This window comes from Dermacentor albipictus, chromosome 5, assembly GCF_038994185.2.
Source record: "Dermacentor albipictus isolate Rhodes 1998 colony chromosome 5, USDA_Dalb.pri_finalv2, whole genome shotgun sequence".
NCBI classification, from domain to species: Eukaryota; Metazoa; Arthropoda; class Arachnida; order Ixodida; family Ixodidae; genus Dermacentor; species Dermacentor albipictus.
Window position 1 is genome coordinate 52,559,053 of NC_091825.1, and position 13,809 is coordinate 52,572,861.

Below are 13,809 nucleotides of genomic sequence, written 5' to 3' on the forward strand. Positions count from 1 at the left end.
CTGAACTATCGCGGCGGGTTCACTTGGAAAGATTTTTAGGGAAGCAGAGAAGGGCAAGAAGACGCAGACACCAGGATGCTCTCATTAGAATTCACTACAACTTTTGCTTTTCGTTACTGAAGATACACACACACGCACACACACAAAGCTGCAAATTAATTTCCTTAACGACCTTGTAGAAGTGACCAGCTTTCACGCATCCAAAACAAGGAATTCAAGGTGGCGTGATACCGTGTTTTGAACGGCACAATTTTTATGAGTGACCTAACGCTTGCAGTGGGAAAACCTGGCTGCCTATGTGCGAATTCACATTAACGGTAGCGAACTCTCGCACGGTTATGTCTCAGCAAAGAAAAGGAAGAAAACCTAAAGTAACCCGCCACGAGTATTCAGAGCATTGCTGCAGTTGTCGATTTTATTTTTACAGGACGGCATAGAAAACCCATTTTTCGTCGTAGACGTCGATGACCTGTTCTACAAGGTCGAGCTTTTGCTGAAGCATTTCCCACGAGTGAAGCCATTTTATGGTGAGTTCGCTCGCTTTTCCATTACGTTTCTTTAAATAAAAACTTTAGGCTTGTTCCACTGCACTGACCTTCGGATAAGCTCCCTTTTATGCTACACGGATATGCATTTGCAGCACACTTTTAAGTTCAGTTAAGTATCTTTATTTATGGATACTGACGTGTGCTCAAAATAACAAAAGCGAAGTTATGCTGCGATTTGTGTACTTTGTTGATGTTCCGTCTTTTTTGACGCTATGTTATGCTTTAGAGCTTGCGCGGGCTAAGAACCACGGCTAGTGCGGTACAGTGTCCGTTCTTTAATCCTTGTCCTTTTACGCTAGTAATCATGTGTTATTATGCTAAGGTTCCCTTTTTATTATCATTATTGTTTCCATGTCTAATTTTTCTTTGTATAATTTTCAAGTTAAACTTATTCTTTGTGCATAAATGAAATGCAGCAGCCGTAGGTTTACTGTTTCCAGGCCTTGCTTCACTCTCCCCACTTCTTTAGGAAACTTGAGCGTAGCAATATTTTAGTAGCTCCGTAGTGAAACAACCATAAGTGGATGGCTACAGCTAGTAAAGGCACAAAATCATAGGACTTTCCTGCATTCGTTAACTAAAGCTTTCAGGCATTTCAACTGCACTAACCTTTGGAAAAGTCGCTTACTAAGTTACAGCGAGATGCAATTGGCAGGGCATGCAAAATACATGAGTATGTTGCACTTAATTTAATAGCCCTGTGGTGAAACAACCACAAGCCTAAGCTAGTTTCGCAAACGCATGAAATCATGCGGTTTCTCTCTCGAAGGTGGTCCATTATAAAGCCATTCCTACCGGTATGCGCAGTCTAAAAACTCCCACCGTTATGCGCAGTCTAAAGATATGATGATATGATAGTATTTCTTGTCTACATATGCCGACAGAAACGGCTGTAGACTGCAGTACCTTAGGGATCGGCTCATATCTTTAGACTGCGCATACCGGTGGGAGTGGCTTTAGAATGGCCCACCTTCGGGGTCGGCCCACATTTCTTGACTGCACATGCCCGCAGGAACGGCTATAGACTGCAGTACCTTCGCGATCGTCTCATATCTTTAGACTGCGCATACCGGTAGGAATGGCTCTAGAATGGACCACCTTCGGGGTCGGCCCACATTTCTTGACTACACATACCCGCAGGATCGGCTTTAGAGTGCAGTACCTTCAGGATCGGTTCATATTTTTAGACTGCGCATATCAGTGGGAATGGGTTTAGACTGGACCCCCTTCGGGATCGGCCCACATTTCTTGACTGTACATGCCCGCAGAAACGGCTGTAGACTGCAGTACCTACGGGATCGGCTCACGTCTTTAGACTGCGCATACCGGTGGGAGTGGCTTTAGAATGGACCACCTTCGGGGTCGACCCACATTTCTTGACTGCACATGCCCGCAGGAACGGCTATAGACTGCAGTACCTTCGCGATCGTCTCATATCTTTAGACTGCGCATACCGGTAGGAATGGCTCTAGAATGGACCACCTTCGGGGTCGGCCCACATTTCTTGACTACACATACCCGCAGGATCGGCTTTAGAGTGCAGTACCTTCAGGATCGGTTCATATTTTTAGACTGCGCATATCAGTGGGAATGGCTTTAGACTGGAACCCCTTCGGGATCGGCCCACATTTCTTGACTGTACATGCCCGCAGAAACGGCTGTAGACTGCAGTACCTACGGGATCGGCTCATGTCTTTAGACTGCGCATACCGGTGGGAGTTTTTAGACTGCGCATACCGGTGTGAATGGCTTTAGAATGGACCACCTTCGGGGTCGGCCCACATTTCTTGACTGCACATGCCCGCAGGAACGGCTATAGACTGCAGTACCTTCGCGATCGTCTCATATCTTTAGACTGCGCATACCGGTGGGAGTGGCTTTAGAATGGCCCACCTTCGGGGTCGGCCCACATTTCTTGACTGCACATGCCCGCAGGAACGGCTATAGACTGCAGTACCTTCGCGATCGTCTCATATCTTTAGACTGCGCATACCGGTAGGAATGGCTCTAGAATGGACCACCTTCGGGGTCGGCCCGCATTTCTTGACTACACATACCCGCAGGATCGGCTTTAGAGTGCAGTACCTTCAGGATCGGTTCATATTTTTAGACTGCGCATATCAGTGGGAATGGCTTTAGACTGGACTCCCTTCGGGATCGGCCCACATTTCTTGACTGTACATGCCCGCAGAAACGGCTGTAGACTGCAGTACCTACGGGATCGGCTCATGTCTTTAGACTGCGCATACCAGTGGGAGTGGCTTTAGAATGGACCACCTTCGGGGTCGGCCCACATTTCTTGACTGCACATGCCCGCAGGAACGGCTATAGACTGCAGTACCTTCGCGATCGTCTCATATCTTTAGACTGCGCATACCGGTAGGAATGGCTCTAGAATGGACCACCTTCGGGGTCGGCCCACATTTCTTGACTACACATACCCGCAGGATCGGCTTTAGAGTGCAGTACCTTCAGGATCGGTTCATATTTTTAGACTGCGCATATCAGTGGGAATGGCTTTAGACTGGACCCCCTTCGGGATCGGCCCACATTTCTTGACTGTACATGCCCGCAGAAACGGCTGTAGACTGCAGTACCTACGGGATCGGCTCATGTCTTTAGACTGCGCATACCGGTGGGAGTTTTTAGACTGCGCATACCGGTGTGAATGGATTTAGAATGGACCACCTTCGGGGTCGGCCCACATTTCTTGACTGCACATGCCCGCAGGAACGGCTATAGACTGCAGTACCTTCGCGATCGTCTCATATCTTTAGACTGCGCATACCGGTGGGAGTGGCTTTAGAATGGCCCATCTTCGGGGTCGGCCCACATTTCTTGACTGCACATGCCCGCAGGAACGGCTATAGACTGCAGTACCTTTGCGATCGTCTCATATCTTTAGACTGCGCATACCGGTAGGAATGGCTCTAGAAGGGACCACCTTCGGGGTCGGCCCACATTTCTTGACTACACATACCCGCAGGATCGGCTTTAGAGTGCAGTACCTTCAGGATCGGTTCATATTTTTAGACTGCGCATATCAGTGGGAATGGCTTTAGACTGGACCCCCTTCGGGATCGGCCCACATTTCTTGACTGTACATGCCCGCAGAAACGGCTGTAGACTGCAGTACCTACGGGATCGGCTCATGTCTTTAGACTGCGCATACCGGTGGGAGTTTTTAGACTGCGCATAACGGTGTGAATGGCTTTAGAATGGACCACCTTCGGGGTCGGCCCACATTTCTTGACTGCACATGCCCGCAGGAACGGCTATAGACTGCAGTACCTTCGCGATCGTCTCATATCTTCTGACTGCGCATACCGGTGGGAGTGGCTTTAGAATGGCCCACCTTCGGGGTCGGCCCACATTTCTTGACTGCACATGCCCGCAGGAACGGCTATAGACTGCAGTACCTTCGCGATCGTCTCATATCTTTAGACTGCGCATACCGGTAGGAATGGCTCTAGAATGGACCACCTTCGGGGTCGGCCCACATTTCTTGACTACACATACCCGCAGGATCGGCTTTAGAGTGCAGTACCTTCAGGATCGGTTCATATTTTTAGACTGCGCATATCAGTGGGAATGGCTTTAGACTGGACCCCCTTCGGGATCGGCCCACATTTCTTGACTGTACATGCCCGCAGAAACGGCTGTAGACTGCAGTACCTACGGGATCGGCTCATGTCTTTAGACTGCGCATACCGGTGGGAGTGGCTTTAGAATGGACCACCTTCGGGGTCGGCCCACATTTCTTGACTGCACATGCCCGCAGGAACGGCTATAGACTGCAGTACCTTCGCGATCGTCTCATATCTTTAGACTGCGCATACCGGTAGGAATGGCTCTAGAATGGACCACCTTCGGGGTCGGCCCACATTTCTTGACTACACATACCCACAGGATCGGCTTTAGAGTGCAGTACCTTCGGGATCGGTTCATATTTTTAGACTGCGCATATCAGTGGGAATGGCTTTAGACTGGACCCCCTTCGGGATCGGCCCACATTTCTTGACTGTACATGCCGGCAGAAACGGCTGTAGACTGCAGTACCTACGGGATCGGCTCATGTCTTTAGACTGCGCATACCGGTGGTAGTTTTTAGACTGCGCATACCGGTGTGAATGGCTTTAGAATGGACCACCTTCGGGGTCGGCCCACATTTCTTGACTATACATGCCCGCAGGAACGGCTGTAGACTGCAGTACCTTCGGGATAGGCTTTCCCACCGGTACGCGCAGTCTAAAAATATTAGCCGATCCTGAAGGTACTGCAGTCTAAAGCCGTTCCCGCGGGTATGTTCAGTCGAGAAATGTGGGCCGATCCCGAAGGTCGTCCAGTGGAAAGTCCGGTGATTCTGACCCATTTTCAACCACAACTCGCTCAGGAAGACATTGTCTTTGGTCTGGGTCAGTCAGAGGCTGAATCGCCTTCTACCTTTTTTTTCACCTGGAACATTGCGTGGAAGAGAAATTGGTGTGCCGCTCTCTACACATGCAGCCGTCAAGTGCAACGATAACCCTGTCGTGCTGGAAGTCCTTGCGGCTCTTGATGTGGGATTTGACTGCGCCAGTATCGCCGAGATCGAAGCCATCATCTCACTTCGCGTGGACCCGTCACGTATCATCTACGCTCACACTCAGAAGCATGTCAGCTATCTTCACCGTGCTTGGAAGCTGGGAGTCGACCTTATGACCTTCGACAGCGCCGATGAACTTTACAAGGTAAATACGGTATAACGAGAACTACTGGAGTGACTGGGGCGCTCCTGTGGAAACTGCCCCCACCAATGTGACGTTTCAATCTTTATGGAAGCGATCTATGAACAACACCTCCCTTAACGCTGCTTTTAACAACCTTCAGGCGTTGCATATTGTCATCTTGACCTTCGTACACTGCTAGATCTCGATTACAACGTCCTTGAAGCATAAAGAAAATCACCATATATGGCAACGTTTAGCAAGAAGCACGTAACTAACGTATGTCAGAATTGAGAGATCGTGACTCCAATAAAATCATGGATATGTAGCTGACAATCTTACGTGGTGCTCCAGGTGTCGGTGTAAAATGTGATACAACGATTAGAGGGACATAGCAACGCCACCTGCACCAACGTACGTCCTATTGAAACGTACCGTATGCCATTCAAGTTACTCCACGTGTTTCAGCATAATTCTTGCGGAATCGGTATGAAATTCCTATAACAAAATTTCCATAAGAAGCGTACGGAAAACAAACGGAGTTATTGGAATGCATAAGGAGCATTTCGACAGGAACTGACACGCAAACACGCACTATGTCAACCTATTCACACAGTGCCAGTGACATGTTCACCTCTGTTAAATACTAGAAGCGCCGTCGGGCCTGCAACATGCAGACGGCGCTTCGCCACTGGCGGAGAATGTCCCCCCACCCCAACCTCGAATTTCAGGACATAGTTCAGTGCGGCCTTCACTTCGTCTGTCTAACAACGTAACTAAGGGTGGCAGTCTTATAGCATATGTCACACTTCCTCGGGAACGTTGCATTCGGAACACATTGGCAAATCTCAGCACAAAATGCATACTTACGCAAACTAGTTGAATAAGTTTGTGCCACATTAAATGTAGTTCGCCAAGCCTGAGAAGGCAGGAGCGCGTCCCTTTCACTGAATCGCGCTCAATGTGGCATAGCAACAGGAACGTTTGACACAACTTATGTATACTTGCCAAAACTAGTGCTCGAGAGGGTAAGTATGAGGGTAAGACTTAATCGATATGTCGCTTGTGCAATCACTACTTTTCTCTGATAAGAGATGCCTCCGTTTGTCCGAGTAAAATTTGAGTTGGGCTCTTGCCAATAGTCTTTGTCTTGTGGAATCGTGTATCAGATGTACAATGTGCAGTTCCTGTAAAAACTGAAGTGGTCCACATCCGCAGGTTATTACTTCTGTGTGTATGTTTACATTTATGGCAGTTGGTTGCTTGCAACGCCAGACTGTCTAATAGCCGCAATGGTAGAAAAGCACTGCTAACCTTACCAATTCTGCGTCTTACTGCGTGCGTGCCAAGAGGCCATGTGTTTCTAACTCAGCCTAATCGCAATAAAATAGCAAAGACCCAGTGTTGCGTTCACATCTGAGAATTACAGTTTGCATTCGGATATTCGCTTTATTGATTCTTCCACACTGCCAAAGTTCCTTTTGCCTCCTTAACTGGAAACTACAGCAAATCCCTTGAGGTTTTCTACTATATTTCTTTCGTTCATTCTTGGCGTCACGCTTATTACCAGAACAAGTAAGGAGTCATTTCTCCGAATCGCACCGTGTTTGACTACGACGTCGCCCTCACCACTAAAGCATTCAAACTACTATGACGCATCTTCAAGAAAACAACAGTGGCCGAGCGAGAAACGTCTCAGGCTGTAGCCAGCGCCTACACAAGGGCACAAGCCCTCGAGACAAGCAACCTGACTACGCGCTGACTACATTCTGAGACGTTTCTTGTTCGACTGCTGTTGATCGCCGCAAGTTTCCATGTTGCATTGTGTTTAAGTTAGTCTTGTGTAGGATATTGGTGCTGACCAGCTTTGAATTCGAGGATTAGCGAAAGCTGATGACCAGAGCTGAAAGGGCTGCCACCGCAGCTGGGGCCCTGGACTGAAGGCTCTACCCACCACGGCGATCTTCCCCTATTCGTGCAGCATCAAAAAAAAGTTATCTCTTTCTCTCCGCTTGTTTGAATGTTGATCGGCTGCTTCGCGACGCTTTTTATAGCGAAGCTGTATATGACTAGCCGATTCGTCCATCCACCCGTCTGTTGCCTGTACGCCACAAACTCCTCCGGCCCATCCCCATGCGCATGCACAAAAAAAAAAACTAGGAAGAGGCGCGCGATTGGCTGCGCCAGTGGTGACGTCGTTGCTCTCCTTCGCAGGCGAATGCGCGCGCAGCAGTTTCTCTCCGGCTCCGAAATGGGTAGGCCACACGTTATATGTAGCCCCGAGGAGCAGGCAGCTTTCAGCCAGCAACGCCGCGAGCAGAACCGGAAGAACGCCGTGCCGATGGTGCAGCCCGGGCAGAAGAACAGACTCGTGCAGCCGAGCACAAATAGCAACTGCGTACCGAGGATCCGGCAGCCTACCAAGCCGTCGTTTAATGAACCATCAGGATTAACCCAGTGATAAATACCAGTATTGCACGTTTCAGGTTCGCTTGGTAACCATATGTACGGAGTGCTTGGGCGGTGATTTTTTTTTTAATATTGAAAAATGCCGAGTCATTTTAGGCTCTCTTCAGGCTACCAAGACCTTGGTCTTTCCATTTTGTGCGCTGCAGTTTTATCACTGCGACAAGAGTTGAGGCGACTTCTCTTTCTCGCGCTTGGTGGACCGCTACCCAGTTAGTTACAGTGGAGCAGGCGTGCGCCCTCGATCTGTCTTGGGCTAAACCTTTGCCCACAAGCGCCGTGACTGTCACACTGTGTGGCAATTTGGGTTTATATCATCATCATCATCATCAGCCTGGTTACGCCCACTGCAGGGCAAAGGCCTCTCCCATATTTCTCCAACAACCCCGGTCATGTACTAATTGTGGCCATGCCGTCCCTGCAAATTTCTTAATCTCATCCGCCCACCTAACTTTCTGCCGTCCCCTGCTACACTTCCCTTCCCTTGGAATCCAGTCCGTAACCCTTAATGACCATCGGTTTATATACCTGTGTTTATTGACGTTCTGACTGTGGAGCCTTCTCTGCAACAGGTCGGTGAATCAACGAACCCTGCCGTAGCGAATTTGTGCGTTGTGGAGTGGAAGGGGGTCGTGCGGCTTCGATACCGTCGCTCGGAGGGTGAGCCTCACGCAAACCCATGCCACTAATATATATATATATATATATATATATATATATATATATATATATATATATATATATATATATATATATATATATATATATATATATATATATATATATGTATATATATATGTATGTATATATATATGTATACGCAAGCAACACTTTCGCTTCCTAACGTTTGGCCTTGGCAGGGCCTTCGCCGAGTATGAGCATACAGGGAATATAGCACTTCAAAGGGCTATTACATTGGCATTATTAAGTAACAAATTACGAATGAGAAAGTAAACTTCGCCTTCAGAAACTATTTCGATAACACCTTTTCGAGTGTTTACATTACCCCACCGGATAAAATATGCGTAAAATGTCCCTGAATGAAAGTACAGCGGTCAATATGGTGGCTATAAAGAAAAAGAAACAGAAGAATAGCAGTAATACTTGGAAGATCCATGGCACACGCAAACTTAAAAAAATTTAAAAAATGTATATATATATATATATATATATATATATATATATATATATATATATATATATATATATATATATATATATATATATATATAATCTCTTTGGAAGCCAGCCCCTTGTGATATATATGTGTCCACGTCTACCGCGCTGTGCTCGTTTCAGAACTGCGACACCTGCGATAGTTCATATCTACACTGCCATTATCCAATAACTTAGGCTTGCGATTTGTGCAGCTTAGTGTTAGTAGTGTCGTAGTCGTGTTGCTTTCATTTCTCTCTGTTTTCCGGCCACAGATAAAAGGGCACTATCCACGCGCGCGCCTGGTGTTGAGACTGAAGGTTCAGAACAAGAAAGCTTGGTTCCGCTTGGGAGACAAGTTCGGCTGTTCCGAGGGCGAGGCTGTCGAACTGCTTCACCTGGCCAAAAGCCTCGACCTGGCCGTCGTGGGCGTGTGGTAAGCATGAGAGCGTCATCATCGCAGAGCTGCATTTAGGCGGCAGGCGAAATTTACGGTAGCAATATTTGTACGGTGCACAGTAACGTCTTCAAGGACACGGGGAGGAAGCCGGTATTCCTAATTGATAGACAAATTGACAGCTTGGAAATTTAGCAGTGGTACATGACGCGCACAGCCCGAAAAACGACGATCTACGAAGCCGTGATAGAGCGTGTAAGCGCGGCTGAACGGCGACGTACAAAGAAAGACACAGAGACAGCGCTACTGTCAATTATGGATTTTATTTTCGCACGCATCATTAAATATGTACCGCACAAGCGGAAACAAACGAGTCAGCAAAAAAGAACATTCAATGGTGCATGGGTGCATGTCGATGAACCGTACACGCGTGCAAGGTGTGGTCAAAACATACATTGCAATAGTTACAACGATAAACGGAGTAATCGTACCTCTTTTTTCAGATAGCCACACTGATGGCTTGCTCACGTGTTGCTCGATACTGCGAAAGAGCAGAGTTGCAATCAGACGTGCGCCCGCTGTGCCACCCCTGCTGCCGAAGCACGTACTACTGTGAAATAAATAAATAAATAAATAAATAAATAAATAAATAAATAAATAAATAAATAAATAAAGTAAGTGAGTAAAAAAGTAAATAAATGAGTAAATAAATAAATACGTAAATAAATAAGCAAATAAATAATCAGAAGTTCAGGTCTCATTTTTAACAAGGCACTTCTGTCTATATTTAATGGCAGCTTCCACGTCGGAGGAGGTAACGAGGATGCCAGCGCTTTTGCAACAGCTATTGCAGCCGCGAGGCGGACCTTCGACGCCGGCCGAGACATCGGTTTCGACGTTACCTTGCTGGACATCGGCGGCGGCTATCCGAGAGAGAAAGGATGCCCGCCACTTTTCTTGGAGGTAAGCGTGGCCACCGTGCACACGGCCCGTCCTCTTAGCCGGAGAATGAGAAACGAAACGGAAACTGCCCGACACGCGGAGACGACTGATGCTACTGCAGTAATGCCCCAGCTGCGAGTTTTTACCATGTAACCTTTGCGCTAATGCGGCCTTAAATTTACAGCCATAGATATATCTATCATTTAGTCATCTGAAATAATTCAGTGCGCACTGTGACAAGGATCAGTGGACGAAGGAATGCGTAATTACCCAGAAATAACTTGAATCGCGCAGCAATACCACTCACACAGGTGTATAAACATGTTGGCATGGAAACGGCAGGGCGAAAGGAAGAGACGGTAGGGATAATACTCTGAAAGACATATGTCTCGCTATCCTATAGGCTGAGGAAGGAAAAAATGGCTGTGGCTTAGGTAAGGTTAAGCCCAGGATGCGAAGCATACTAGCCTTTATTTTAGTTGTTGAACCACTGTTTAGCCTGGTGAACTGCTGTTGCTTGGCTATATTTGGTTCGGCTAGACGAAGAAACAACTCATGCATTACTTCTTCGCCTTCAAGAGTGGAACGCGACAGCGTTCCCGTCGACCCGCCAAGGGGTGTAAGACAATGGGCTACAGGGCAGCGACTACGCGCCCCGCATTGGACGCGGTGAGCGTCGAGCAAAGCAGCGTTCGGCGCGGCAACGAAATGTGCGCCTGAGCAAGAGACGCACGCCTTAGAAACAGCTCGTTTCTAAGACAACACCGCATTCACTAGAGGCGCTTTTGTACCGCTTTGAAGCATCGTACTCGTGGCTCAGTGGTAGCGTCTCCGTCCCACACTCCGGAGACCCTGGTTCGATTCCCACCCAGCCCGTCTTGCAAGAGTTGAGCCAAAGCCACTTCTCCTCTGTCGTGACGTCACGGTGTCACGTGATTTCATGGCGACACCGCCGCGCCTGAGGAGCTGGATTGAGCTCTCGTAATATGCTTCGCATAAAAGGGGGATTTAAAATATGAGACAAAGGGAAAAAAGAAGCGGTGAATACTTGCACGCGCACGCGCAGCGCCAGGCTGTCACTGGCATGGGACAGTAGTCCTGAAAAGTAAAAACGGAACAAAAAGAAGTTACCTCTATTGCCATGCAGACCGACGAGCGATGGGCATGGTGTGGCGTCTGCAGTAAACGATCGTCCAGTAATTCCAATTCTGAACATCTTGGAAAGTAATTGCCTCTGTAAGCCAAATCACGGAAAATCACCCAACGAGTCAGCGATGTTCTCCTCGCTGGGCTCGGATATGTCATGTATAGCACCGTGAGCCACTACAATGCATGTTGAATAACCTTTCATGAAGGGTACTCCTAAAGGTGTATCCAGACGACGGACTACATCCCTGGTTTGGCCCGCGGACCAGGCGTCACGTGAGGTCTAGCTTCCGGTCTACGAGGTCCGCGCAAAGGTGGTGGCCCGGCCCGCGCGAGAAATGCCTGGGAATTTTTTCTGCCGGGGGCCCAGGGGCTCTTTAGCGCATTTGCACACAGAAAGCCTGGAAACTACACTGCACTGGCCTTTTTGGCAGTCTAATCACCACCGTCATCATACTGTGGACGAAACGACACAGCAGAAGGGGTCGTGTGTGTTACCATGTCAACGTGGTCGGACGACGCAACGTTTTACCTCTTAGCCTTAGTGCAACTGTTCCCGACGCTGTCGGACAGCAACGGGGATGATTATCACCGATGCCCCAACAAGGAATTGTGGCAAACTATTTGCAAGCAAATGTCGCAGAGGCATCCAGAGCATGGCCATGCTATAGTGCCTTCTAGGCACTGTAGCCATACAACGTGGGTACGTAAGCAATTTGTTTACCGAACTTCACACGTATTTAGTCTGTTTATAGCATGCTTACCCCCATATTTAGAAATGACTCTGGACTTGAAGCCCATGCTTGACTTGATATAAGTGACGCCTTAAATGCGTAGGCGCCCAAGACGCTCATAGCGTTTTCTTTGTACGTTCACGACAGGCGTCACTAAACCAAGCGCGGGCCTAAAATTAAGATGCATTTCTGAACACGGGTGTTAGCAGCCACTTTATTCCAGGAATGAAAACATATTATACGCTTCAGCTTGTTTCATTTGAGATTTGCGCTTTTGTAAAGCTAAAATCACGACTGGCGTCGCAATGTTCACGTGAAAGATCTCTGCTTAACAAAACACTTTGCGGGGCTAGTTGCTACTGCATAGTTCTCGAAAATCTTACCGGCGCTAGCATAACGGATGAAACGAAAACGCAGCGCCCGTTTTGTCATATGTGTATGAGTTTTGTCTGTTATATTAGCGCTGTAAATCTGGAAAACTTAAGCTTGCTACAGACCCTTTCCAAAACTCGGCAAGTCAGCTCCTCTGCACAACAAAAACCCCTTCACCGTGGTGGCTAAACCAGCGTGGGGGCATAAATTGGGCCCTGCGCTAGACACGTCTATTGTCAGAATAATGCCGCGCCGATTTCCTGCACGCCTCCGCATCGTATTGCTGTCACGATTACGGCATTAAGAAGGGCTCTGTCAAGCCCTCGCTTCACAGCTGCCGATCCCCCTAGCCGCGTAGAAATGGCGAAGGAATGCTAATGACCGGTCTTGTGGACGACTTGAATCTTGAAATGGAAGTTTCCATCGCTGCACCGGGCTTCTGCCCTAATGACGGGCCGCCATAATAAAGTGGCTTTTTCTATGCAAGAAAGCTGACTTACGGAGTTTTGCAAAAAAAAGTCTGACAAAATCCACGTGGTGTGTGCTATAGTTTTATTTCGATTACAGAAATGCTGAAAACAGCTTTCGCCGACAAGCGGCGGACGTACCGCAAAGAGAGAGAGAGAGCGAAAAAAAGCGGAGGACCGCAAAAATGGACAAGCCCAGGAAGATGGTACAACACCAAATGGAAATTATTTAGATGCATGAAGTTCTTGGACGTCGTGCGACTCCCGACGCACCGTCAGGCCACGGAAGCGCATGGGGGAGAAGGCGACACGGTAAGCTTCACTTATTTATCTAGTTACTTGCATGTGTTGCAGTGACGGAGGGGATGACACAAAGCCATGGACAAAAATAAGTACAGCATGAACACTTAAAATACAAGCAATAGTGCATAACTCAAAAATAAACACCGAGCTGCACCACTTCTTTTTCAACACAATAAGGGGCTATATGGCTTTGATTTTCTATTCAGCAGGTAACCTTTACACTCTTTGCCTATATTACAGCCTGCAGACTCAAGTTCAAGCACACCCGAGGCTGATGAAGCGCTGTTGCTTGGTGAGCAAAGCAGCATAGATAACTTTGCGCCGGACTACAGTGGCGGGATGTCTCGCTCACCACCTGCAAAACGACTTCGGCCCGGCCGAACAGCTGTTGCTGAGAGGCAAACTGCGCTGGAGATATTGGCTCAGTCTGCACAGAGGCAGACTGAGCCAATATGATGAGCCAGCGTTGAATTTTGCAAATTGTGCTTGCAGCCCGATGAGAAAAATCGTCCCTTCGATGCAAATCAAATGCCAAAAAGAAATTATAGGGACACTTGAGCGCTACCTAGAAAT

At 47.9% G+C, this 13,809-nt stretch overlaps 1 protein-coding gene and 1 long non-coding RNA gene across 2 annotated transcripts in view; both read left to right on the plus strand.

Annotated features, from left to right (window-relative positions):
- Nucleotides 1-13,809, plus strand: part of LOC135899159 (ornithine decarboxylase-like) — a 42,206-nt gene that overhangs the window by 3,041 nt on the left and 25,356 nt on the right. The window contains exons 2-5 of the mRNA XM_065428417.2: nt 428-527; nt 5,055-5,278; nt 9,151-9,311; nt 10,070-10,235. Of these exons, the coding sequence (XP_065284489.1) occupies nt 428-527; nt 5,055-5,278; nt 9,151-9,311; nt 10,070-10,235 (651 nt within the window). The remainder of the gene's footprint in view (nt 1-427; nt 528-5,054; nt 5,279-9,150; nt 9,312-10,069; nt 10,236-13,809) is intronic.
- Nucleotides 11,878-13,701, plus strand: LOC139059877 (uncharacterized). The gene is made up of 3 exons (XR_011514454.1): nt 11,878-12,063; nt 13,034-13,245; nt 13,477-13,701. It is a non-coding gene; the product is annotated as an uncharacterized lncRNA (long non-coding RNA).